Here is a 27377-nt window from a genome sequence, read left to right as displayed (position 1 = left end):
TATCTACTAATAGCTTAATTTTAACAGGAAATCTTATTGACAACATAAACAGTAGATTCATGCATAGTTTGTATGCTATACGTTGATGTATATCATATATACTCTTCTTATAATAAAATATGCTAGCAGTGGTTCTCAACCTTCCTAAGGCTGCGATGTATTTTCATTGTTACAAAGGGGTCGCAACCCACAGGTTGAGAACTCCTGTGCTAGAGAAAAGAAAACGTTAAGGAAATCATAAGCAAGAGAAAGTATATTTACTATTCATTAAGTGAAAGTGAATCATCGTGAAGGCCTTCATCCTTGCCATCTTCATGATGAGCAGGCTGAGGAGGAGTAAAACGTGGAAGATGTTGGTCTTGCTGTCTCAGGGGTGGCAGAGGCAGAAGGAAATCAAAATAGGAGTGGTTCAAACACACAGCTCAACCCAGGACAGAAAGGCGGACAGCAGCCTTACAACGTCCCAGTATGGTAGGTACTATTATGATTATCATCCTCACTTTCTAGATGAGAAAACGGAAGTACAGGACACTTAGGTAAGCAGGCCAATTGTGGATGAGCCAGGATTCAAGTCAGGGTGGTCTAGCTCCTTCAAAACTCACAGCTAAGGTGGCGCCTGTGGCTCAGTGGATAGGGTGCCGGCCCCATATACCGAGGGTGGTGGGTTCAAGCCCAGCCTCGGCCAAACTGCAACAAAAAAATAGCCAGGTATTGTGGCGAACGCCTGTAGTCCCAGCTACTCGGGAGGCTGAGGCAAGAGAATCGCCTAAGCCCAGGAGTTGGAGGTTGCTGTGAGCTGTGTGATGCCACAGCACTCTACTGAGGGTGATAAAGTGAGACTCTGCCTCTAAAAAAAAAAAAAAGAACAAACTCACAGCTAAAGCCCTAGTATCTCCCCTGCCTGGACATCAGCAAACTGAACGCAAGCAGCAGCCACCTGTCAAGCAAGGAAGGGGAACAACATTTACTGAGGGCCTTGTAGGTACAAAACACTTAAGCATACATTTTCAACTTGAATCTATGAGGCGAAAAATACTTTTTAGGAAACAAAATGTGCAGCATTTAGTTAATGAAGTGACTGATTTGCACCAGAGATGTTTTTGTCCAAATTGGAAAAATAATATAACATTAGACTTGGATGTTAAGAGGATCAGTCCCTAGATTCTTCATTAACAAAGGGCTCTTCCCAGCTATTCACACCTGATCACATAATAAAACCATTATCAGAAAGATTTCAGGGAAGAGACCATCAATGTATTCCTTACTCCCCCTACAAGAATCAGCCAGAGACAAGTATTTGCTATAAAATTATCTGGGTTTAATCACTATCAACATCAGAACAGCAAAGCATTAAAGTACTAAACCTGTATGTACAGTTACACATACAAAAAATGTTCTGCATGAGGAGCAATTTTCAGCAGATCTTATAAACAGCATTCCTATTTTGGATTTGAAAAGAGAAATGGAAATTTCCAAGATGCACCCCGCTCCCTCTGGGTCCAGTGACCCTCTGAACATCAATTTGCAAAAGCCTGAGGTAGGAAGGGAGGTATTAACAATATCAGGCACTCATCCCTCCCCTCCTATGGCAGGGATGAATTTTTAGGAAATGTTCTCCATCATTTATTATACTGATGTTCCTTCCATCTGCATCATTAGGTTCAGTAGTTACCATGACAATATGATGCCTACAGCAATCTAACTTGATAGCCACATGCCAGAATGTGAAAAAATAGGACCAGCTAAGAAAGTGAGAGAAATATAATTAATCTGAACCACACATAAAATGTGCACAAAACTGGGACCAAGAGGAACACTGCTGAAATGTCATTTTGAAGGGCAGCGACCATCAAATTTCAGTATAAAAACTTTGCTAAATAGAGCCATGTGGGGTCTATAATTAAGCCAGGGAGGTGTTGACAGTTGGTCTGGAATATTTTTCTGAGCCCTGACTCCCCCCCGACACCAATTTCCTGCTACAGAGATCAGGGGGATCATTGTTGAGTCCAGCTGTGGGACTGTTAGGGCCCCTCACTTCTCTAAGGATCTCATGTGACCACTGTAAGTGCTGCCACCATGTCACTCTGCTCAATTCCACTCTGCTATTAGGTCCAGATTTTTTCATCTGATGAAATAATCCCCATCATTCTTCTGTTGTGTCTTGAGAGACCCTATCTCCTTGCCTTCTGAGTGCCCAGTAGAGGCAAGAGGCTAGTGCAAACCTCTTCAGAGCACAAATATGGCGGAGGGGCTGGAAGAGTGAGAAAAGCAGAGTGACATAAAAGTTGCACGCCTGGAACATGAGCCTGGGACATGTGGTCATTATCAGCATGGCTGGGTTGGATAGCGGTGCTGAGCGAGGCGATTTGGCCGATTCTGGCTAGTGGCCATGGGCATCTGGAAGAGAGGAAGAAACATTACACTGGTGTGCAGACCACACATGACTCCTCCCAGGCTGAGCAGATGGATGGTGCCGAGGCACGCTGAGCCTCTGTCTAGAACACTTCCTGAGATTTTTTTCTAATTATCTACCTTTACCTCCAAAACATAACGAAAAGAAATTTTGTAAATAGAAGAGGCCAGGCAAGGTGCAGTGGCTCATGTCCGTACTCCTACACTCTGGGAGGCCAAGGCAGGTGGATTTTGAGACCAGCCTAAGCAAGATTGAGACCCCTTCTATACTAAAAACAAAAATATTAGCCAAGCATTGTAGTGGGCACCTGTAGTCTCAGTTACTCAAGAGGCTGAGGCAAGAGATTCTCTTGAGCCCAAGAGTTTGAGGTTGCTGTAAGCTATGACACCAGAGGGACTCTATCCAGGGTGACAGAGTAAGACTCTGTCTCAAACAAAAAAAAAAAGAGACAACCAAATGATACATTAGCAGAGTCAAGTCCAGATAAGGCAGATCACTGCAGAACAAGCCTAACTTCTCTCAAAGTTTGCAATGATTCCCCCATCCCCAGGAGAGAGGGACAGTACACCCACACCACTGACCCCAACGCCAACTGTGTCCTTTGCATGTAAAGTCCTATTAGAGGTCAAGAGCAATATTAATCGTAGCTACATTTATGGAGCACTTTCTGGGTAGCAGGCCTTTCACATACGTATCTGTGAGGTAGCTACTACTGGCCCTATTTTACAGATGCAGCAACTGAGACTTAGGTTAAATACATTGCTCATGAACTCACATGGATGAGTGGTAACCTAGGATTATAAATCTAGGTCACTTCAATCCCAAACCTGTGCTCCTAAGCCCTCCTTCTGAGGGCTTCCTTACCTGAGCGACCTGAGATGGGTTGTAAAGAGGAACAGCCCCCTTCAAGGAAGGTGGAGGAAGCAGAACACCAGGGCTGGAGTAGAGGTCAGAGGAAACATCCTGCAATGGAAAAGAACAGGAAATCCAATCAGTGCCCGTTTCCCAGGTCCCAGAATGTGGACAGCATCCCTGAACATCATCTTTAGTGAAGAGAAGTACAAGGAAAGGGTTTCTTGATAGAACTCAGGTAATTGCAGGCAAAAAAAAAAAAAAGAAAAACCATGGTGCAGGTGGACATACCACCTGGGTCTGGAGTGGCAATACTGGCAAAAAGGAAAAGCCACAATAAATTTTACTAATATTGTCATAAAAAATGATACACAGTCTGGAGGCCTAAAATACTGTAACAGACCTCTAACCAGGCTTCAAGAAATGAAAATGTTTTCCTAGCAAGAAGCATGAAAACCATACTGATGTCGACAGCTCATCAAGAATGTATCACAGCCCTTGGCAAGGCCTCTGGGGAGCACTGGCTCCCTCGGGGACAGGGAAAGAGGCAGCTCCCCAGACTTCACCAAAGGAAGCTGTTACGAACTAAACCGTGCTTCACAGGCTGAAGCCCTAGCAGCCAGCACCTCAGAATGTGACTGTCTCTGGAGAAAGGGTCTTTAAAGAGGTCATTAAGATAAATCGAGGACCTGCTGTAGGCCCTAATACGACACGACTGATATCCCTCTAAGAGGAAAAATGTGAACACGCACACACTCAGCGGGAAGCCCATGTGAAGACACAGGGAAGAGAGAGCCATTTACGAGCCACGGAGAGAAAGGAGAAACCTCCCTGCCGACACCTTGCCTGCAGACTTCCAGCCCCCTGAACTCCAAGAAAATGAATTCTGTTGTTTAAGCTTTCCGATCTGCGGCATCTGTAACAGCTGCCTGAGCAAACTGAGGCAGGCGCTTTCTCTGAACTCTCTGCAAGACAGCCCCACACAGGGCGGCTCCTCCAGCCCACCGGGAGTTCGAACCTCACACACACAGGCAGCTACTGGGGCCGGGGCTCCAGCCCAGGGCCACTCACCTCAGGCTGCGATGAACCTCCCACCTCAATGCCTGCAGCTGCTCCCCCAGTGGCAGATTCCTCACCTTCAGCCCCACCTGGAAAGCAACAGTCAGAGCTGTTTTCTCTGCTCAGGACAGAGGAGTCCCTGCTCCCAGAAGGCGCCCCGACCCTTGGGAGTGTGGGAGGACGTGAGGCTGGCAGTACCTGTGCCCCCATGAAAGGCGCCAGCACCTGGCAGTGAGGGGGACTCGTGTGCAGGTGTCCACGAGAGGCCCAGGCTAGCCTGGCGGGGAGAAGATGCTCTGGGGTTCTCCTTTTTGGATAAAAAAAGGCAGCATTGGTGACATTGGTGGCTGACAAGTTCATACTGACCTGCTTGTACTCCTGCTCAGTAATCCAGGCTAGCTCCCCGTTGCTGGCCCTCACAAGTTTAAAAGTCTTCATCCTAACTTCTTAATGTCTTTCATAATCGGCCTTTGCCCTCACAGGACCAATTTTTTTCCCACCATCTTCCACCATGAAACCTCTGTTTCACTTGGGCTTGGGTCGAGGCAGATGCCTGCACATGTACTTCAAGGAGCTGGGCAGTTTCCTCTGACAGGCCCATAGGAGAGGCACTTCCTTGTGCCTCCCACAAGGGTTACCTCGGAGTCGGGACTGTCGGATGAGTCTTCATCTCCAGAGGTGGACACATTGTTGGTGGGCTTTGATCGAAACCAGCTGAACCAGCCAAAGCCTGAGCTCTGGAAGAGGAAGAGGGATTTTATGGCCTGTAGGCTGGCCTGTCCCTGCTGATGGAGATGGTATATCTCCATCAGCAGGGACAGTTGGTGGGGGTGGAGGAGGGATAGCCAGAGTCCAGACTCCAGCTCTGCTCCTCCACCGAGGAAGGGATGGCAGGGGTGGGAGGACAGGAGAAGTCAAGTCCCTCCACCTTCGTGTTCTCCTTCCCATCTCCTGGCTTTTCTCTCTGTGCAACATTTTGGGAAAGGTTTTTATCAGCTTCATCGGAGGACTCCTCCTCATCCTCCTTGACTGAAATGGTGGAACTCTCAGAAATTGCTCGTGCTCTGGAAGCCAGTGGTGCCTGGAATTAAAGAAAAGAAGGACTAACATTTGTATAGCCCTTGACAGGTTACAAAACACATTTATATATGCTCCTGCACCTGACCCGTTCGATAAATCAGTGGGACAGTTCCAGGAGATCATATTTTACTGATGAGGAAGTAAAGCGTAGCTGTGAAAAATGACTTGCTGAAGGTCTCAGGATAAGGTAAGAGCCCAAACCCACGTTACCCTGGTCTTAGGAAGTTTGGTCTGCTGTCATCTCTCTCCAGAAACACAAAGTTTCTGGAACTATGCCAAGGCCTGGAGCAGGGGTTATGGGATGCTACTGCTGGAAAGGAAGAGAAACAGAGAACACCCCACACAGACCCACAAAAGCCCCAAAACAGAGACTGCAGCAAACACCAAGCCTAACTCATCTTAGAGTTCGTTTCCTAACATACTTCCTCCAGATCCGCTGTGAACACGTGCACCAGAAAGGGTTAAGATATACCCATCCCCCTTTCTATTAACTTTTTTATTGTGTCAAAATATACATAGCATGGTGTTTACCGTTGTAACCATTTTAAGTGTATAATCCAGTGGCATTAAGGATGTTCACAATGCTGAACAACCATTATCACTATCCAATCTCCAGAACTTTTTCGTCTTGGCCAATGGACTCCACACCCATTACACACTAATGCCCCCATTTCCCTTCCCCTCAGCCCCTGGTCCCCTCCATCCTCCTTTCTGTCTCTGATTTTGCCTATTATATGTATCCCATATTAAGTATAAGTCATAATTGGTACAAACTTTGGGGAACACTTTGGCAAATCATAGAAAAAGCTTTATGTTTTTATTCAAATGAGTATAGTATTCACTATGTGCCAGGCAGTGATCTAAATGCTTTCTGTACAATGATTCGATTTATCTTTACAACAGTCCCATGAGTTGGGCACTGATATTATCATCTCATTTTGCATATGAAAATACTAAGGCATGGAAAAGTTAAGCAACTTGCCTACGGTCACACAGCTAGTAAACGACAGAGCAAGGGTTCAAACCTAGGCAGTCTGGCTTTCCTTCTAGGAGTTTCTCCGAACCGAATATTCAAGTCCTAGACAAGGGCTTACAAACAAGGATGCCCATCCCTGCATGGGTCACATATGAGTGAAGAAAATTAAGGAAGTGGGAGAGGGAGAATATGGAAAGCAACACATTCAAAATCCTCAACGTTGTGGGAATGACCAAGTCAAGCACAAACTCCTTCCCACAGCCTTGGAGCCTTCTGTCATCTGTCACCGTGCCTCTACCACCCCTCTGACCTTGTTTCTTAACCTCTTCCTACTGCTCCTCACTTTCTCGGCACAGGCTTCCCCGTGCTCTGCTCGAATCACACCAAGTGAGCCCTCTCGGTGTTCTTGCAGTCCCCTGTAACTGAACACTTGTCTCCTGGATATTGTCCTGGTTCATTTCTAAACTCCATCCTGATCTCCGCTCACAGGCCTCCTCACAGCTGCCTTCCTTGACCACCCCCTACAGTAAGAGGCCTCACAGGTACAGCGACTTACTTTTAGTCACCTCCACTAGCTCTGAGCCCCACTAGGCAGGGCTGTGTCTGGCCCACAGATGTGGCCCAGCCCCTGGAACACTGCCCATCACGTTGTATGAGCTCAGCAAATACTTGTCAACAAATAAGTGAATGAATGGTAGTACTTTCATATAACGGATCTTGTCATACCAATGTTAAAAATCACATTTATAAATGTCAAAAAGTCTCACTATACAGTGTTAAATAACAAATAGGAAATAAAGTTTCACATATGTATGTTCTTAACCATTTTAAAATATGTATTGGGTATATATATGTACACATATGCATGTACATATATGCAAGTGTTAAAAACATTAGAAGGGAAGAACTGAAATATTTGACTGCTGGTGATGTTTGATTCTTTATATAATATTTTATTTTTAAATTTGTTTATAACAAGTACTAATTTTTAATCAGAAAAAAAAACAGTAAAATATAGAAGTTTTTTAAGACCCACAGCCCTGTTTTTACATGAAAAAGTTCTGTGATGTAACCCTCCAACCAGGAGGTCTGGGGAACATCTGAAGCCAGGGACCATCACTGCTCATGGTTGAGGGAAAGGCACCTTCAATGAGCAACCAGATAGAACAGCTAATGAGACCTGGTCACTGCCAGGACCTTCCAGCCCAGCTGAGAAGAACAGACACAAGCAGCTACTGTCACATCCAGCATAGATTTTTCTTTGAAATAAAGCCAGATGTAAGTTAAAATAAAGAGATAAATAATGAGTCTTCCATGATGGGGCAGGGTGTGGCAAGCATTTGGAGCAGCAGTGAGAAGAGGCCATCAGATGTCTGCTTGGCCAAAACCGAACCTGGGGCTGCTGCTCCCTGTCCCCCAGGCATGCAGTTTGGCAGGATGGAGCATGAACAAGAATATAACTTCCTGCCCAAAACCCAGGAGTCGGTGTAGAAAGAAACAAGGTACACTGTGGAGGAGAGAGCAGCTGCCACGTGGGGGAGAAGCCAGGGCGGCTGGCAAATGCCAGTAGCATCAGAGTGGGCATCGGCCGCCCGAGGCATTAGAGTGGGCATCGGCTGCTTTGACTCAGAGGCTTTGTCCTCTCACCTGGGGTTTGGAAATGACCTTTTGACCCTCAGGATCCTGGAAGGTTTCTTGAGACACTGTGTTCTCTCCTGCAGCAAAAAACGCAAACAAGAATAGTAATTGGAAGTTGTGCTTTTTCCACCTGTCGTGAAGAAGGGTAATGGGGGACACGGTAGGCTTCCTAGACTATAGCAGAAGCTCAGAGCCCATCACCCCAGCAGTTCACGGTAAAGGCAAAGTCAACATGTGCAGCTCCTCTCAGCCCCAGCCACCCCAGGATATGCTGGGCCGCCCACCCTCTTTTCCCAAGGTCATTCCTTAGGAATCCTGGCGATCAGAGCAACCCAGAGCCAGAGCACAGAGGCCCCGAGAACTTCCCTCCGTTTCAGTCTCTACCGTATATGGGACTTGGGGATAGGGAACCGACAGCCTTCTGATTTCAAGATTGTTCTTTTTTAAGTACCAAAGAAGGCAGAAAAAGCTTCGTCTTTCTCTGCTGCTCCCTTTTAATAAAAGGATTTGTTCTGTAAACTTTGGATTCAGTCAAAAGGCCTTATTCAAGGATCCAGAAGGCCACATGTGGCCCAGTGGCAGCAGGTTCTTATCCTGAAGAAACTTAGGGCCAGGACAGAAACTCGGGTGTCTGCTGACAGTAAGCTCTAGGCTGCAGGACGACTGCAGAAAGAAGACTTGGCCCAGGTGACAATGCATGTGAGTTGCAGGTAGCACTTTCTTCATTTCTCTACCCTGCGGTCTCTACCCAAGAAACCATGACATCCCAATTGTGTCTGTTGTTTATCCACCATCCCAGTGGAGCAGTAGACTGGACTGGAAGAGAGCAATTTCCCTGGGATGCATGCAAAACACTGGCACAGTAGGCCCTGGGCAATGTCACACCCCACACTCACACCTTTACCAGCTCCAACCCCTACACCTCCCTCCCCTGTTCGCTCCCTGCCCACACTCTACAGCCAACCTAGCTGCCAGGTCCTACCAGGGGCTGGGTGTGTCTGCAGCATTTCCTCCCAGACCGTTCCTCCAGGAGCCCCTGTCACTGCCACGCCACCACCAGTCCCTGGTAGGTGGGTCTCGGGAACTGAGTAAAGAGGCACCGGTGTCCCGGTCTGCATCTGCCCTGCACCCGCTTCTGCTGGATAGGTGCCCGGCTGGAGGAGAAAGGGCTGTTGTGGTCCAGGCTGGGTTGGGCAGTTGTGCTCAGGGGTTGGCCACAGGGCTGAGTGCTGCCCAAGGCCTTCTGAGTAGTCCCGAGGTCCAGAAAGATCCTGGTAGAAAGTATTTCCTAAGGACACAGGGCAAAGAGAAAGGAGTGAGACCCGAAATGTGGCATCTGCAGATGGATCATGCCAGAAACTTTCCTGCTTATGCCTCCTTGGAAAGTAGACACAGGACAGGCTGCATGATACAGCTTCCACGATGGGAGGAAATAAAACACAGAGTGACTGTCTGTTTACAGAATTATTCCCTCACTCCCCATGTGACCTCTGAGCCTTCTGGGTCAGAAAACCGAAATTATCATCCCATATAACTCTACATCTCTTTATTTGGGGATTAACTCTTTATCCTTTAAGGAGTTTTTAATGGACTTGAGTATTTTAAACTTAGAAAGCCTCCAGTTAAGAACCAAAATTAGACTATAGAAATGATGGTTTCACTTTTTATTTTATTTTATTTTACTTTAGCGATAGCATCCTGCTATGTTGCCCAGGCTGGCCTTGAACTCCTAGGCTCAACTAGAATTCCCACCCCAGCCTCCCAAGTAGCTGGGACTATAGTTGTCAGCCACTCCTCCGCACCAGGCTTTGCTTTTTAAAAAATCAGAGCACATGTGCTCTGGAAGATAAACTAAGATGTGGACATGTGATTGGCCCCAGATCACAGGATGGGTGTGGGCAGCTGGCACGCTCCATCAGGCACCAGGACACGGGGCAGTGAGGAGGCTGCCACCCACAGACCCCAACCTGGCTCCTCTCCACTCCTTCACCTGAACAGATCCTGCTGCAGAGCAGAGACAGAAACCAAGCCCTGTCCCTCCATCCTGAAGAAGTTCAAAGGGCCATGAAATGTCTGGAAGGGAAGAGATAAGAGCTTTCCCTGACCCTACCACGGGGGTAACTCAGGCAAAGCATGGAGTTAACGGGACACGTATCATGCTGCCTGCCAGCCTGCCGCTGAGAGGATCCTGAGGGGAAGCAGGGATGCCATGGAAACACTTTGGGACACATCTAGGTCACAGTTACATGGCAGTTGATAGCTCAAAACTCAAGACCTTCTGGCCAGGCACAGTGGCTCATGCCTGTAATCCTAGCACTCTGGGAGGCCAAGGCAGGTAAATCACCTGAGCTTAGCAGTTCAAGACCAGCCTGACCAAGAGTGAGACTCTAACTCTACTAAAAATAGAAAAACACTAGCCAGGACATACCCATAGCCCCAGCTACTTGGGAGGCTGAGGCAAGAGGAGTGCCCACGCCCAAAAGTGTGAAGTTGCTGTGAGCTATGACTGCACAGCACTCTATCCAGGGTGACAGAGCAAAACTCTATCTCAAAAAAAAGAAAAACCTCAAGAGCTTCTAATGTCCCCCACACTAACATAAGATACAGATAAACCACAACCTCTAGACTCAAAAAAGTAATCCACCTGAGGAGACAGTATTAACACAGATGAAACTATTAGTTACCAATACAAAGCACCATATAAACATCCAGGAATTTAAGCCCCGAGCTGTGAGGCAGAAGCACTCGTGCTGCAGGAATTTGGAAGTGTCAGGGGCACAGGAGGCTGGCAGGAGCCAGGTGAGAGGTGCCTAGACTATGGAGCAGATTTACACAGACCCAGAAGGCACTCTGGGAAGGCAACAGCCAGTGTTTTTATCAATTATTTTATCTCATATAATCAGAGCCTGAGCATCAGCTAGTCGTATATGTAGTCTAATCTGAGTACCTGTTGTGGTTCCTCCAGCTCTTGAAAAATCTGAATGAGCAGAATGAGGATCCGCAATGTCTCCTGATGGTTTTTGCTGTTGAAAATAAAGTAAAATTCTTTCAAGCAACACAAAGAAAAACAAGAACTGAGAATAAAGTGTTCAAAAGTCAAGGCAGAAAGAAACTTCCAGCAGGAGTGACGAGGGAACCTCAGCTGAATGCTTATGGGCTGGGGTTACCACGGTCTCCCAGCTCCACTCAGAGCCTGAGAGCTGCCCAGAGGCCAGGGCCATCCGTCCCCCACCCCCAGAGGAAGGGGCAGTGGAAGGAACGAAACTGCAGGCCTCAGCATGTGCAGCAGATGGAGGGAGTAAAGGCTGTGTGTGCTATAAAAAGTCCACTTTTGTCTTTTCTTCAGAGCAGAATGGAAGAAGGAAAGTGGTGGAGGCCCGTTCGTTTCAATTACTATTCCAATTACAACCAGCAGCTTTTGCAATTGTCAGAACAAAAAGGAAAGGCCCAGAAGTCTTTTAAGCAATTGCCCTACATTACATGAAAGTGACACAGGCCCTCTGTGATCCATTGTTCCTAACGGAGACAGGGAAGCTTTGAAGGTCATAAAACATATTCTCTGGGATCTGAGGGAAGGGTGGCGAGAGTGATTGGGAAGGGCGCCCCACTGTGGCACCTGCGAGCAAGGACACTGCCTTCACACAGGAGATAAGCCGCAGTGGGGAAGCTCAGAGTCCCCCCTTTCCCAGGACACAGAGGGTGGCTCTTGGTTGATGGGAGAGATCATGACAATGCATGGGGGCCAGGGACTCGCTAATGTCAGCACACTCGTTCTGTGTTGAGGGGAAGGAAGAGGGAATTAAAAGGTCCACCCCGCTGGCACCCTGGCTCCAGCCCCACTCACCCGCAGCCCCTCATGCAGCTTCCGAAGTTGCACGAGCCAGTCTGGCTCCCCGTCTCTGTCTCCACGACGCCTTTCTAAAACCAGAGGATCTGACAGCTTCAGTTTCTCTGCTAACTGTGCCAGGTTTCCAGACAGGCCCGAGGCATAAAATAAGGCAGGGGAAAGAAGAGAGAGAAAGACAAGAGATGGACAGAGAAATAAAAGAAATGGGGGAGAGACAATAAGAGGAAAGGAAAAAGAAAGCTTCTTAACTCCCTTGAAAATTAGGTTACAAAGAGTAACTGAGAAATAGTACATTCAACAGATATCTTCACAAAACTGCAAGATGAATAAACAATAAACCCACCGTGGGGTTGGACACTAAATAAAATACAAAGACAAAACAGTTACAAAGCTTCACTTCTCTGCAAAGCTGCCATATTGCAGACTTGGTGTATGTAGAAATCACCCAGGACCTTATTAAAATGCTAACTCTGATTCCAGAAGTCTGGGATGGGCCTGAGAGTCCGGGCAACATTGATGGTACCTTGTGTTTCAAAGCTTTATTCCATGATTAAGTCCCCAAACTTTCCTAATCATCCATTTTGGATTGCTGAGCTCCCTGCAACCATCAAACTCTCGGTGAAGTTTTGGGGTTTGGGGGTTCATCACCACAAGCTTTTTCAGGTTACAGAATCCAGCACTTGGGTCCCCTCTAAAGCAAAACAAAAATCAGCCTGCTCTAGCTTATGGATTTTTCTTCAATTAATAAACAACTTTTTGCTTGTTGTTGTTTAATTCCCCAGGAACCAAAGGTTGATAAGTTTTTGTTTTCTATTTTAAATGTATCCCACAAAAATATTCCATGCATTCCAAAGCATTTTAATAAGGATCATTTCCTTATCATTTAATCACTAAAATGTATTTTCTAAACCCGGCTTTTATAATAAAGTGGTTCACTGTAGCATGCAGGTTTACTGTAGCAGAAAAGCAGATGCCAGAATGGATTTCTTGAGTCGTCCCCAGATCCCACCCCAACCCGCCTGGAGCAGCCTCTGCTTATCAGACCTGGGCATGCAGACATGGTCAAAGATGGCCATGGGCTCCAGTTTTACAGCATGTTCCAAAAAGATGAAATGTGGGTGTAAGCCGCTCTACAATGGTTTTCTCTGAATATTGAAGATAAAACGACTGCAGAGGACCCTTTGAGAGGCTCACCTTGATGAGTTCCACTAATAGCACAGGGTGACTGCTCTCTCCCTGGCCCAAGACAGCCACGCCAATGGCTTCGCAGTAATGCAAGGCCTGGGACACGAGGCCGTAATCTGCCAGACGGGAAGCATAAAGGAGCTTATACACCTGTGGAGAGAACAGGGCCAGAAACTAGTCCACCCAGGCAGGCATAGGAAACGAGAGAAATATAGATAAGGCTTCTTGGAAGTCAGCTGACTGCCAGCTTCCGCTAACTCTGACGTCCAACTATCAAAAGCCTTGTGCCGTTTGGAGTATTTTATCTGTGCATGGGCACAGTTCCAAATCCAGCCTGCAATTCCTGCATTACAGAGAAAACGATTGGAGTCACATCAGTTCAGGCTTCCTGGGCCCTAGTCACCATAGAAAATGCCTGGAGTATTTACTTAGTAGGTAACCCAGGACTTGAGGGGCACAGGGACAGGCACTATGGGGATATTAAGAGAAGCCAAAACAGACCCCAGCTCAAGGTGCTTAAAGTCAATGAGACAGTGATTTTCAACCAGTGTGCCATGGCATACTGGGGTGCCGTGAGAGGATCTTAGGTGTGCCACAAACATTTTTAAAATCATTAATTAAATTTTTTTCCAAAGAAGTTCAAAGCACAATAAATATATTCTTCTTTTTACTCTTTTTTTTTTATCAACATAATTTAAGTGTGCTGTGGAAATTTAACTACAGGTCTGATTTAATTACAGGAATTTAACCATAGTGTGCTGTGAGATAAAATAGTTGAAAAACACTGCAATGGAGAGTGCTGACAAAGACAGGTACACTTTCACAGAAGCAAGAGTGACAGAGCAAACATGAGGACTTTGGTATCAGACAGGCCCAAGTTCAAATCCCAGCTCCCTATTCGTGTGAAACATCGGCTCGTTCCCCCATCACTCTGTGCCTCAGTTTCCTCTCTACAGTCCAGGAATACTCATGGTAACTACCTTCTTGGTTGTTGTGAAGGTTGAGTGAGATAATCCACCTAAAGCACTCGGCACAAACGGTATGCCGGAGATGTGCACTGATAACATACAAGCCCTCCCAGCTTTTGTTTCCTTTTTCATAAAAGGGGGGTAATCGTGCCTACCTCATGGGATTAGAAATAAATCACAAGAAGCATGCTAGCACAATGCCGGGCATGCAGAACATGGCTGATAAAGCTGGTTCATCTCATTACTGCCAGCCCAAAGCTGTGCCGAAATCACTGACAGGGGAGATGGAAAAAAGGGAAAGAAAAAGAGATCAAAGAGCCAGGAGAGAAAGTTCAAAGAGGAGCTGATAAGGTAAGGCTTGGCTTGAAAAGGTGAGTCTTTGACAAAACCCTTAAAGAAGAGAAGACACTACATGTGTCGTTCGGGTATACTGCAGTCATCCATTGTCAAGGTTTCGTCTGTTTCTGCTGCGTGTGTGTGTGTGTGTGTGTGTGTTATTGATTCTGTGTATACTCTCAGTACCCTGCACTGACGGAGGTGGAAAGAATCAGCAGAAAAGGTCTATGTCTAGAGAAGATAACGCAGGCAGGAAGACAGGTGCCTGCCCGTGAAAGGAGGCACAGGGCCGCGTGAGTTAAATGTCAGCGGGGGCCCTGCAGTCCAGCTGGGGGCCAGCGCCATGACTGCCATGACGTCTACACTGAGAGTAGGTGCTCCATGTCACTCTTCTAGGGCCTTACCAAGACCAGCCCAGTCGATCTCATGTCAGCTCCATCACAAGGCACCTCTATCACCCCTTCGTTACAGCTGACACCACCGAGGGCCACCACTTTAGTCACACAAGTTAAGAGTGGTGAGGGGAACCTCTATGAACAAAGCAATAATGCTGGATCTGGGGGCACATAACAGGAGGATGATACAAGGTAGCAGCAGGCTTTATGAATTTCAGGTGACAATGGGACATCATCAAGTAGAGAAGCTCAGAAGAGAGGATAGGGATGGGGGCTGCCTGCCCAGCTGAAGCCCTGAGAGGAAAAAAAGAAAGGTGTGGGCCAGGGACAGAGCAGGAGGGATTTCCGGAGGTAGAAGGCCATAAAAGTCCACAAGAGACCTGAGAAGGAGCCTCAGAAAGAGGAGGTGGCTGCGGAGGGTAAGGAGGAGGGCGGAAAAGAGGAGAGCAGAGGGTGCTGGCCCTGGGAGGGAGGTGCAGGGCACAGGACTGCAGACACGACTTTCACATGTCAGGAATGACCAGGGAGCCTCCAGCAGAAGGTCTCTGCAAAGTTTCGCTTTCATATTACAAAATTCAGAACTTTCAGGGAAATGAAAAGAAATCCTAAACCTTTCCAATGCTCAAATTAATGAGGAAAAATTCAGTAGATGACTTAGCCCCAGATGCTATGTAACAAATAGCAAACCCCGTTGCTCACAGCTATCTGGTACAGTGACGGTGGCTGCCTCATCAGAGTTCAGTTACCTGGAAAGAAGGAATGAAGGATTTGGGGCGGCCCAGCATCTGACAGTACTCGAAGATTTCCGTCCTCTGGATAGCCTCAGTTGTTGCAAATTTCAAAAACTCTTGACTAAAACCAGGGAATAACAATAAAAGAGATTGAGGTGTGTGGGTGGGAGCAGGGGAGACACAAGATTCAAATCCTAGTAGATGGCTAAACACCAGCTGCCTCCTTTCATGGGAGAGTTTCCATCCTGATCCCTGAGGCAGCTTCAAAAGAGGAAAGAGACTTGGGGCCTCCAGGGTAAATGTTTTGCCTCCCCTCCCTCTGCCTCCTGGAGGCTGGGAAAGGAACAGAAGAGAACGCTGCACCATAGATGCTGGGAGACAGAGGCTGCAGGAAACATTGTGGGGGGGCGGGGGTTCCACCTTCTCACCAGAGGGTAGTAGCTTAGGGCAAGCTGCTCCAAGGAGCACTGGGTCTGCCTCTCACATGCTGAGCGCTAGCTTTCTTGCCCGTGCCTGGCATGCACCTCTGAAAGGCACCCCTATTGTGTGCAAAGCCACATAAAAGAAGAGCCCATGTGATACTCCCCGGGACTCCGTGGGACAAGAGGTTGTGCCAGAGGATGAGGAGTAACTCTGAGCCAGGAATCTGAATGATGATTTATTCTGCCAGCGAGGAAGAAGATCCCACCTGTCCTGAAATCTGTCCCTTCAGTGACTTGCCATGGTATTTGAAACCACAGTCAGCAGTGTATTCCTTGGGGTTAGGGCTTTATCTCCAAAAATTTCCTCATGAAACACAAAGATAGGAGAATAACTGTATGTGCACCCAGATATACTTATTATTGGGCACAGAAGGGCGTCTTTAATAAGCTAACTGTGTGCTCTCAGGGACCAGGGCTTGACAGGGTAGTCTCTGAAATGGATGTGTTGTTACAATGTAGGCAGTTTGGGGCAAGAGTTAAAGGCATAGCTTTGCAGCCTGAATGCCTGGATTCAGGATCCAACTCAACCACACACCAGCTATATTATATTAGACAAGTTATTCAACCTCTCTGTGCACTGGTTTTCCTCTTATTCATGAAAATTAAAAATATATAGCCTTCACAGGGTAAATTTGTTAACAGTTAAAGGAAATAGGGCAAAGAAAATGACAGATAAAAAGAATTTAGTAAATCTTCACGATTATCAGGAGAGGGGATAGGGAGACCCAGAACAGGGAGGACCACTAGGGAGCAAACTGGCCTGTCCATTATTCTTCTGTGAGGGTTTATTGAGGTCTTTCTGTATGAAAAGACAACAGAGAACAAGGAACCAGTGGCTTGTGTACTAAATTATTGTGGGGGTGCCAGGGCCCGAGACAGGGACAAAACATAAGCTTCTTCCACTTTCCAATTTTGCCCCCACTAGGCTTTCAGAACAGGCCAGGGGAACCTGATGCAAGGTTGCACACCCTGACTCTTACAACTTTTTCCAGAGACAATCTGGTTGTGGAGCCAAGGTGCCACCCAGTGGCCACAGCAGCACACTACAACCCAAAGGCACAGTTCAGCACTGCCTAGAGCAGGAAGGACCCGGGGCCTGAAGCCCCCACCCCACCATGTGATCAAATAGCGTCCACTGGGCATCTCCTTGCCCAGACCTGCACAGAAAACAGTCCCACCTAAGGCCTGAAACTGACACAAGAAAATGAAAAATGGATCCACAAAACCCAGCTAGGACTAAAGCAATCCTGTGGGAAACATCCTTCCCATTTCCTTTCTCCAGGTCACCTACTTGTGGCTGCTGCCCAGCAAGGCCAGATGGTCTGTCTTCACAGAGTAGTAGCTGAAGGGCAGGTGAGCCATGAGGTAGCAGAAGTGAGCTGCCTGCACGAGCCCTCTCCCAGCTGCAGGGGAAGAGCAGGAACAGAATCAGAGCCAGTCACGGCACACCTGGTAGGCACCGTGACAGGAGAGGTAGAGGAGTCGTCCCAGGGTCGGAGGGGAGAAGGATCATGGGCATAAAGGAATGAACTTCCCAGAGCATGAGTCACAGACCCCAAGCCCCACTCTGTCCCACCAGTATTTTTGGCCTCCAACATTACATTTCTCTTTAGCCAAAATAGTGTTCCTAGCCAATAGAGGAACACTATTTCATGTTCCTCTAAGTGGGTTTTTTATTTTATTATTTTTTTCTTTTCATTTCAATTTTTTTTTGAGACAAAGTCTTACTCTGTCACCCTCAATAGAGTCCCGTGTCATTGTCATTACTCACAGCAACCTCAAACTCCTGGGCTAACGCAATCCCCTTGCATCAGCCTCCCAAATAGCTGAGCCTACCATCTGAGGCACCTGTCATGGTGCCCAGCTAGTTTTTCTATTTTTAGTAGAGATGGGGTCTCTTTCTTGCTCAGGCTGTTCTTGAACTCCTAAGCTCAGGCAATCTACCCACCTCGGCCTCCCAGAGTGCTAGGATCACAGGGGCAAGCCACCACACCTGGCCTCCCTAAGTAGATTTTTGATTAGGAATTCTCTAAACATTAATTTAGTCCTTCCTGAGGGTGATAAGTGAAACAGACCACTGGGACCAGCAATTCTTAAATTTGGCTTCCCAGGGCATCACTGCTTCCCCTGCTAAAGTCATACAATAGCAGACTTTTCCTAGTGCTCAAATTGTTCCCAGTTTTAAATGTTCTCCCATACATTTACGGTTGTCTCAAAATTGAATTAATTCAAGTTAGTATTCTGCCTAGCATAATGCCTGGCACCAAGAGGGGCTCAACAAACACCAGCTCCCTTTTATCCAGGCTGCTGTATGACCTCCATCTGATTTGGCACAACCCCACGCATAGCTATTTTAAGTTTAACAAAGCAACATTTCACAAAGCTCCCCAAGAGCACCATGATTTCTATATGTTCTACCCCTTTGCCAAATTTGAGAACACGAATGTTCCACTAATCTGGAACATTCAACAGCCCCTAGTGTTTATAAGACCACATTCACAGAGAAATGATGAAAGTAAAGACTACAGAGTTACCCAGGGCAATTCAGGCCAAAACAGAATTTCCTTTCTCATTGACTGGTCACTGAGGGGCTACTGTCAATAATAGGCAAGATGAATCCTGTGTTAACTCCAACTACAAGGGAACCTCACCCAGGGGTATAAAGTCAGCTGCTGAAGGGAGACTCCTATAGCAGCAGAACACAATGCATCAAGGGCCTGGCCTGAATTAGCTTGTACCAGAAATTCTGGGAAACAGGCAAGAAGGACGTGACTTTCCCTGGAGTTTCTCCAAAACACGGAGGCTCCAGGAAAAAGCCTGGGGCATAGACTCTGAACCTGCACAGAATCTGAGGACAAGATGTTTACAGCTGGCCTGGAATACTCTAGACGAGAGGAGGGGACAGTGTCAGTATCTGCTTACCCAGGGTGTCTCCCATGGTGACAATCGCACGCTGGTACAGTTCTGCATCCCCAGCCGGATTCGACAGAATCACAGCCAAGTGAGGCCTCCAATCTCCCCACTGCTTGTCCCCACAGCACTGAAAAACAGCAGAAAATAATGCAAATGCACACGGTCATTTAGGACTGGCCAGAAGGTAGGTAAATAAGATTGTTGTCATTTCCTGTTTTGGAGTTCAGGGAATGCTCTCGATACTGCTTGCAATACTGCCATTCACTAATTTAGAGTTTTCTTTTTAAATAAAGCAAAACTCACAGAAAGATAGGCAGGTAGACACATAGACAGATATATATAGATATATTCACACATAGGGATAATGGGATATAAATAAAATGACATTATTGGTCACTTATGAATTTTCAAATTTCTTCCCAGTATCCACACCCCAAGTAGTTAAAGACAAAACTCAGAAAAACTTTGATGTGTCAGTGGCAGACAGAAGATCAAATATCCTTAGCTGACAAGGAGGGGAGGACATAGCCTGTCACACAAGTCAGGGGAACATAGGCCTGCTTTATGACTTACCAAATAACTAATGTTTTCTGTTTTTACAAAGTTCTTTCACACATATCCTCTTATTTAATCTTCATAATAACAACTGTATGAAGTCCAGCTCCTACTGCCACTTCAGGAATGAGAAAATCAAGCCAACTGGGCCATCCAGGACTCAATCCCCATTCATCTTCCCAGCCAAGGACTATGCCCCATCCCTCAGGCATTGCAGAGGCAGCAGAACTCCAACAGGGGGCAGCAGAGAGTAAATGGAGGCGTGGAAATGGGACAAAGGCCCACACTGTTGCTGTCCCTACAGGCTTGCCATTGGGACACCCTTCTAAATAAAGGAGATTTTAGGGCAGGAAATATCAAGAAAGAAATAATATAATTTCATAGAAACAACACAGGCCCTGGATTCAACTTGAATCCTGCACCTTACTAGCTGCATTACCTTGAGCAAGTTTCCTAGTATCTTTGAACCTTTGTTTCCTTATCCCGAAAATGGAGATCATAATTTCTACCTAACAGGGTTATTGTTGGTAATAAAATAGGATGGTTACGTAAAGCACATAGCATAGTGCTTCACACTTGGTTTGCATTTTGTAAATTACGTGAAAGTGTGAACTCACACACAGTTGGAAGCTTACGGAGGAGAGAAGTAATTTGCAGACCAATCCAACCCCCAGTTTGTTACACAGATGGGTAGAGCAGGAGATTGACAATAATAACTAAGATGTGGAAGTCAAACTATTCACAATTATTTGGACTTTGTAATTATTCCAAGGAATAAAAGATACTTTATCCAACTCCATTTTAGACTTATTCCTTGATCGTCCGGGCAATGCAGTGTAAACGAGGATTGTGGTAAATCAGGATAATAAAAGCAGGTCTCATTCATCACATTTGGACCATGAGCCATAATTTCTCCTACCACTGATCCCATGTGCTAGATGCCATTATTTACCCCCATTTTAGCTTGTAAGCCAGGCCCCTTCTAGTTGAATCTAAAGATTCTAAAAGAAGAAATCTAAAGAAGAAAAGCCTTTGCTTCAAAACAAACAAACAAAAAAACACAAAAATGTTAAAGTCGCTATTCTATCTCCTCCCTGGGTGACCTAAAAAAAAAAAAAAAATCACCATAAAGTACATCTACAGTGGGAAAGGGGGAGAGAACATAAACATTAATTAACTAATTTCAATGGGCCAGGCATGATGGTTGGTACGTTCAGATATCCTCTCTCCCTTAATTTTCAGAATCACTCTATTCATTAAGCACCAAATCCCCAAAAAGATGAAAAACTGAGGTTCTGTGAGATTAAGTAACAAAGCTAAGCTTACACATTAGTAAGGAGCAGAGTCCAGGTGAAATGTGTATGGAACCCGTGTCTGTGTTGTCCAGTTGCCACGCTTTTCCATATTCCATTCGCCTAACTGAAGTCCCGTCTAATCTAGATGCGAGGGTGCTAGGAAATGCCCAAACTCTAAGATCAAGTGCCACTCTGGCACATTACCTCTGACTCTTCAGCTTTTAAGAGTAGGGGAAATTTAGCTGACTTTCTCACTGCAATAAGACCCAATGGACTGTAGCTAATTTTATCCTTTCCTGAACTTAGTGCTTTGTGACATGGTGCAATTTTGCTGCAGAGCACAGGATGGTCAGCTGAATTGTGAGGCACACTCTGTGTTACAAAATAACCAGTTGATTTGATGATGGGGCATGAAAGCCATCATTTCTCTTTTCTTTTATTGGAATTATCCCCAAGAAATAAGAAGGACAAAAAAGCAAAAGTATAAAGTCCATTTTCATTAAACCTTGCATTCATCAAAAACACATGTGCCCCACAGATATATACAACTACCATGTACTCATAATAAGTAAAACTAAAAAGAAATTTTAAAATCTCCAAGCCTCAGGATTGGAGAAAAGGCTGCCAAAAGTGATGGAGACTGAGCAGAGGTTCATTCGGGAGGAGACAGAGAGAGGGCAGGAAACAGAGGGGATCCCCCAGCTGTCTCCATTGGCTGGAATAGCACAGTCTACACATGGAAATTTCTAGGTCATGCGGAAAACGCCAGATGGCCTAGAATAGGGCCCTCATCCCTGCCCAGCACAAACCTAATGTAAATAACATTACATTAGGTCCAGGATAGATTCAACTCCTTTAAATTACATATCAAGGAATAAGCACAGAATCTCTGCAAACCTAACAAGCCGTGGTATAAGTATACCACGGAATACTATTCAGCCACTAAACAAGATGGAGACTTTACATCTTTTGTATTAACCTGGATGGAGTTGAAACACATTCTTCTTAGTAAAGCATCACAAGAATGGAGAAGCAAGAATCCAATGTAGTCAATTCTGATATGAGGGCAATTGATGACCTAGTAAGTACACGGTGGGGGGTGGGGAAAGGGGGAGTGGAGAGAGGGAAGAAAGGAAGGGGTAGGGGGTCATGGTGTGTGACATACTTATTGGAAGTGGGACACAATTATAAGAGGGCTTTACCTAACAAGTGCAATTAGTGTAACCTGGTCCTCTGGGCCCTCAATTAATCCTCAATGAAAGAAAGAAAGAGAGAAAGAGAGAGGGGAGGAGAGGGGAGGAGAGGGGAGGGGAGGGGAGGGGAGGGAAGGGAAGGGAAGGGAAGGGAAGAGAAGGGAAGGGAAGGGAAAGGAAGGGAAAGGAAGGGAGAAGAAAATAACATGAAAAATAAATAGAGGCCAGAAAGAACATTCACCATGAAGATACTACCACAAAACAAATGCAAAATTGTCAACAAATATTTCATCATGAATTTAAGTAAAATAGTGAAACAATGCCTTCTATGAATTAGAGTATACATTTGAGTATAAAAGCTCAAGGACAAGATGATGGACTCCAGGTAGAGACCTACAGAGCTCGGAGAGAAGTGGTGTGAGGGGGGAGGGAATCAAGGCAATAAAGCAGTGGTTCTCAACCTTCCTAATGCTGCAACCCTTTAATATAGTCCAAAGGGGTCGCGACCCACAGGTTGAGAACTGCTGCAATAAAGAGAGAAAGGGACACAGCACAAAGCAAGAGACACTGGTGAGAGAGGACACAGTAAGACACAGAGAAAGAAAGAAAGAGTTAGAGAGAGGTGGAGAAGGAAGGAAGGGAGAGAAAGAAAGGGAAAAAGAAAAGAGAGAGAGAGAAATTATTATATAATTCATACATGTTTCATATATACAGTGGGTACCAAAAAAATGTATACACAATTTAAGAAAGGAAGAGAACTGTATTAAAATTGTAATATTCAAGACACGTTTGACTTCTGCAATTACAAGACATAGAAGACACAATATTCAAGATAACAAACATTATTGGTATACACTGAGCATTACAATTTTAATACAGTTTTTTCCTTTCTTAAAATGTATATACATTTTTGAACACTTTTACACTGAGACTACTTTTACACTAACTAGTACACTAGTTTTACAGAAGGACTGCAAACTAATGCAGCCTCTTTGGAAAGAGGTATGCAGAACCCACAAAGAACTCAAATTAGACCTTTCATTTGATCCCACAATCCCATTACTAGGCATCTACCCAGAAGAAAAAAAATCATTTTATCATAAGGACATTTGCACTAGATTGTTTATCACAGCTCAATTTACAATCACCAAGATGTGGAAACAACCTAAGTCCCATCAACCCAGGAATGGATTAAGAAACTGTGGTGTATGTATGCCATGGAATACTATTCAGTCATAAAGAAAGATGGAGACTTTGCACCTTTCATATTAACCTAGATGGAGCTGAAACACACTCTTCTTAGTAAAATATCAAGAACAGAAAAGCAAGTATCCAAGGTACTCAATACTAATATGAAGACAGTAGATGAACTAACACATGCCCCCACAAAAGAAAAACTCAGTTCAATTCAAGTTGGGGAGAGGGACAACAGAGGGGGAGGGGGGAGAGGGGGAAGAGAAAGAGGGATTAGTGTCTTCCCACCTAATGGGCACAATGTAAGGGTATATGGCACACCTCCTGGGTGCAGGACACAACTACAAGAGGGATTTTACCTAACAAATGTAAACATTATAACCTAAATGTTTCTACCCTTATATTAATTTGAAATTTAAAAAAGAAAAGAAAAGAAAATAATTTTTTAAATGTGTATACATTTTTGGCACCCTCTGTATACACGGAATTTTTGAAAAGAAAACCATAATAATGGAACAAAACAAATATTGAAAGATATAACTTAAGAAAATTTCCCTGAACTCCAAGATATGAATGTACATATTAAAATGGCATGTCATATATGCCCTAAAAAAAACTGACCCAGACACTCAACACCAAGTTACAACCTGTAAAGCTACTAGACTCCAAATATAAGAATGAATACTTTGGAACAAAAAAAATCAAGTCCATCCTAATGAGAAAAGTATCTAGCTGGCCCCAAACTTCTCCTCAGACACATTCAGCTCTAGAAGATATAAAATCCAGGTTGTCCAACTTGGAAGCACCAATGTGCAGTAGCAAAAGGCTTTCTTCAGAGGGAGAGGGGCAGCTCTGCTGGGGGAGCCTGGAGAGCAGGGCAGGTGCTCAAGCTGTCGACAGCGCAGCAGGCAGCAGGCAGCAGTGATGTTGTAGGGAGGACCACACAGAATTGGGGCTATCTTGACCCTACTACACACTATGTTGAACCTCAAGTCATTTTATACCTTTGCACCTCAATTTCCACATCTGCAAAACATAATGATTTCTACTTCCATGCGTTAAACAAAATAATACACATCAAAGCACCTAACGCAGGGCCAGGTGTGTGGTAGGTGATTAACAGACCAGTATCATCATCATGCCTCATCCTGAAGGCCCTTGATGCCTTCCTGAGAAGCTCCCACTCCCCCCACCTCAAAAACTTAGGATGGCCGCATGTTAAAGGAATCCCATCCCAAGGGTACCGTGGCTGCTTGTGGAATCCTCCCGGACATGAGCTGGAAGAGGGTCAGCAGGGGGTCGTTGAGTGCCAGTGTGCTGGTGAAGCTGCAGAGAGAGGGACAATCAGTGGGGACCACACCTAGGGAGCCTCTACTTCTACTCACAAGCACTAAATAGCCATTTTCAGTAGCCAAAGAGTCCCAGAGCCTTGAATATTTCTGTTTGATTTTGGCACCTTCTTCAGGAACACCAGCATCTCTTTGCTTTCTGCTGAATCTCTATCATAGCCTCCTTCTGGGGGAGATTGGCAGGTCCTTCATTCTGTCACACTCCCCGGGTAGATCTTGGGGTGTACTTTCTGCATCCCAGCAATCATGACCTAATTCAGGAATAACTATTTCTGTAGGCCTTGTTCTATCACTGAGCAACCCACTGCCATCTCAAGGTCCCTGGAGGGCCACAGCAGTTTAGCTAGAAGCTCTTCTGCTAGCCACTTCCCCAACAGCCACTCTTACCCCATGCCCCATAGCCCTCCTCTATGCCAAGCCCACAGACCTCGGTGCTGTTTTTCTAGCTCATCACAAGCATGTAGTACTTCTACTCACAAGCACTAAATAGCCATTTTCAGTAACCAAAGAGGCGTGGAAGAGGGACCAGAAATGATCCTGCTGACGACAAGCCATGGGAAATGCTTAACAAGGATATAATAAGCTCTACAGCTGATTTGAGATTTAAGCATACTCAGTAAGAGATATTTTTTACAATTCACTGGGCCCCATCAAAAATCAATGGCCCAAGGCAAAAATCTACAGCAGAGATGTATGCTACAACGTGGGGTTGTGGGAGATTCGACTTCAAACCCCAAAGGAAAATCATTCCTCAGAGCACCATCTTTTATTTAATAACACCCGTGCCACAGGAGCTCAGCGCACTTATCATACCCCAATGTCAGTGTTCCACCCTCCCCGGTCCCTGAGCATAATGAAATGTGCAGCAGCTTCACTACTCCCTGGGAAGACTGGGGGCTAGATTAGTAGAGAGACATGACTGAAGCCATCATCAAGAATAAACACCCAGGTAGGTGACAGCCATTAGGCCCACAGACCAAACTTCAAGAGGAAATGTCCTGCTTCTTTCTAATCCAAGCTCTGCCCAACAGGATTAGATCACATTAGGCTGAGAGGGTAGCATCACAGCTTTAGCCAACACCAGATGATAAACACTTGTAGGGAACATCCTTCACACTGTCTGACCCAAGCCCACTCCTTGCAGGAGGGTCTCCCACCCCACCTATCGCAGGTTTGGCCCTGGCAACCCATGGAAGCTGGCTGGAGCCTGAAGGACTCATTCAGAAACCCTTCTCCATCCAGCACCCCTGTACCCACTGCCTCGATTTCATCCCGATCCTTTTTTACTATTTCATCTCCTCTATTCCAAATGCCTGGCTATGCACCCTGGCCTGGACATCCTTCCTTGTCCACCCTGGCACCCAGATCACAGTGTGCTGGCATGATGTCTAACCTTCAGTCTCAACAGCCTCTGCTGCCGTAGATGTAGACTGCTGGATCTAACTCCCAATTCTATTACTCCTTTTCCTGGCATGGCTCACAGTCCTGCTACCCCCAGACCTCCACACTGCAAAACTAAGCAGCAGGCAATGACTTACATCAAAACCCTCGGTTCTAAGGCTCTGTCGGTAAACTGAAGTGATCATTTACTCCCTCACTGTTGGAACCACCTAGAATAGCCCCTCCCAAAGAGAGCAGATGACCGCAGTTTAGAAATATACTTAACTTTTGCAAACTCTGGCCCTAGGAAATTTTCTTCAACTTAGTAGGTAGAAAGACTGTATCTGTGTCTAGGTTATAAGAATATGGAAAAGAGAAATGCTATCTCCAGCTCAGAAAAGAGGATTTGGAAGGATGTTTGGAGAGTGTGGCCTTTTGGTGCATCTTGAGTTTCCTCCCACCTTCACCCCCCACCTGTGGTGAGGAGCCCTCACTGCTCCATCAATCTGCTTTGTTAAGTCCCAACTCACCCACTCATGACCCAGCTGTAGGTCCTTGGGTCCATCTTGCTGGATAGGAACAAAGCATGACCCCACAGGTGGTTCTTCATGGCCCACTCCAAGGCTTCCTGAAAACCAAAACATAGGCACTGCTATATTCTAAGCAGGAGAGGCTGGGCTCCCAGAAAACTCTTTGGGCCTTACATATGAACAGGAAAGTAGAATAGCCAGGAAACAGGAATAGCAAGGAAATGGCACCATACTTTTTTCTAGGTTGTCTCCTTCTCCAGCCTTCACTTTATCAAAATTCATGATGCTGTCCCAGTAGCTTCCCTTCCAACATGGTTGCCAGTTAGCCTTACATCATTAGCGAAAGTTACCAAACATCTGAATGAACCTGAGCACCAACAATGGCAGAAGCACCTCACCCCAAGGATTAAGTCACAAAAGACACAGTGTCCTAAAAGTTGCCGTACACAGGGGAAATGGGAAATTGTTGTCAAATGTGCCTTTATTTACAACATATTCAGTATAAAATTTTAACCAATATTTACAAAACACTGCCCCCGTGTAGGCGTGTTGGCCACCTCTTTCTACACACACAAAAAGTCTTCTCTGCTACTCTTGGAGAATACACTACAAGATACCCACTGTTACCATCTTCCCACGTATGAGGACTTTTGGAACACCCCGTATAAGTAGCAAAGTGGTACTCGTGGGGGCGTATTAAAGGAACAATGGTTTTTTGAACTTGTGGCAGAGACTGCCAATTGCTTGCCAAAATTCATGCTCTTCTTCCTGGGCAAAAAGCTGAATGACATTTTCCTACCTCCCTTGTGCCTGGATATGGCTAAGTTCTAGGCAATCAGATCAGATGGAAGTGAAAGTACTGTGTGCTGCCTCCAGGTTTAGCCCATAAAATTACACACACCCAGTTCTTGTGTGTTTTTCCATCTGGTTGCCTGAAATGGAGATGACACCTGGGAAACTTCAGGATCTACAAGTTGAAGATAGCAGACCCTCTGACATCCTGAAC

General features: G+C 45.8%; 1 protein-coding gene across 1 annotated transcript in view; it reads right to left on the bottom strand.

The window, feature by feature from the left end:
• Positions 1 to 1296: 1296 nt before the first annotated feature.
• SEC16B (SEC16 homolog B, endoplasmic reticulum export factor) overlaps positions 1297 to 27377 on the bottom strand; it is a 49764-nt gene continuing 23683 nt past the window's right edge. Inside the window, 17 exon segments of the mRNA XM_053604861.1 lie at positions 1297 to 2358; positions 2361 to 2397; positions 3278 to 3376; positions 4337 to 4413; positions 4523 to 4631; positions 4963 to 5061; positions 5253 to 5405; positions 8028 to 8095; positions 9001 to 9306; positions 10966 to 11041; positions 11863 to 11976; positions 13060 to 13200; positions 15496 to 15601; positions 17254 to 17365; positions 18885 to 19002; positions 24357 to 24438; positions 26372 to 26469. Coding sequence (XP_053460836.1) covers positions 2144 to 2358; positions 2361 to 2397; positions 3278 to 3376; positions 4337 to 4413; positions 4523 to 4631; positions 4963 to 5061; positions 5253 to 5405; positions 8028 to 8095; positions 9001 to 9306; positions 10966 to 11041; positions 11863 to 11976; positions 13060 to 13200; positions 15496 to 15601; positions 17254 to 17365; positions 18885 to 19002; positions 24357 to 24438; positions 26372 to 26469 — 2010 coding nt within the window. The 3' untranslated portion in view covers positions 1297 to 2143.

This window comes from Nycticebus coucang, chromosome 10, assembly GCF_027406575.1.
Source record: "Nycticebus coucang isolate mNycCou1 chromosome 10, mNycCou1.pri, whole genome shotgun sequence".
NCBI lineage: Eukaryota > Metazoa > Chordata > Mammalia > Primates > Lorisidae > Nycticebus > Nycticebus coucang.
Note: the sequence above shows the minus strand (reverse complement) of the source record. Positions and strands in the feature narration are given on the sequence as shown.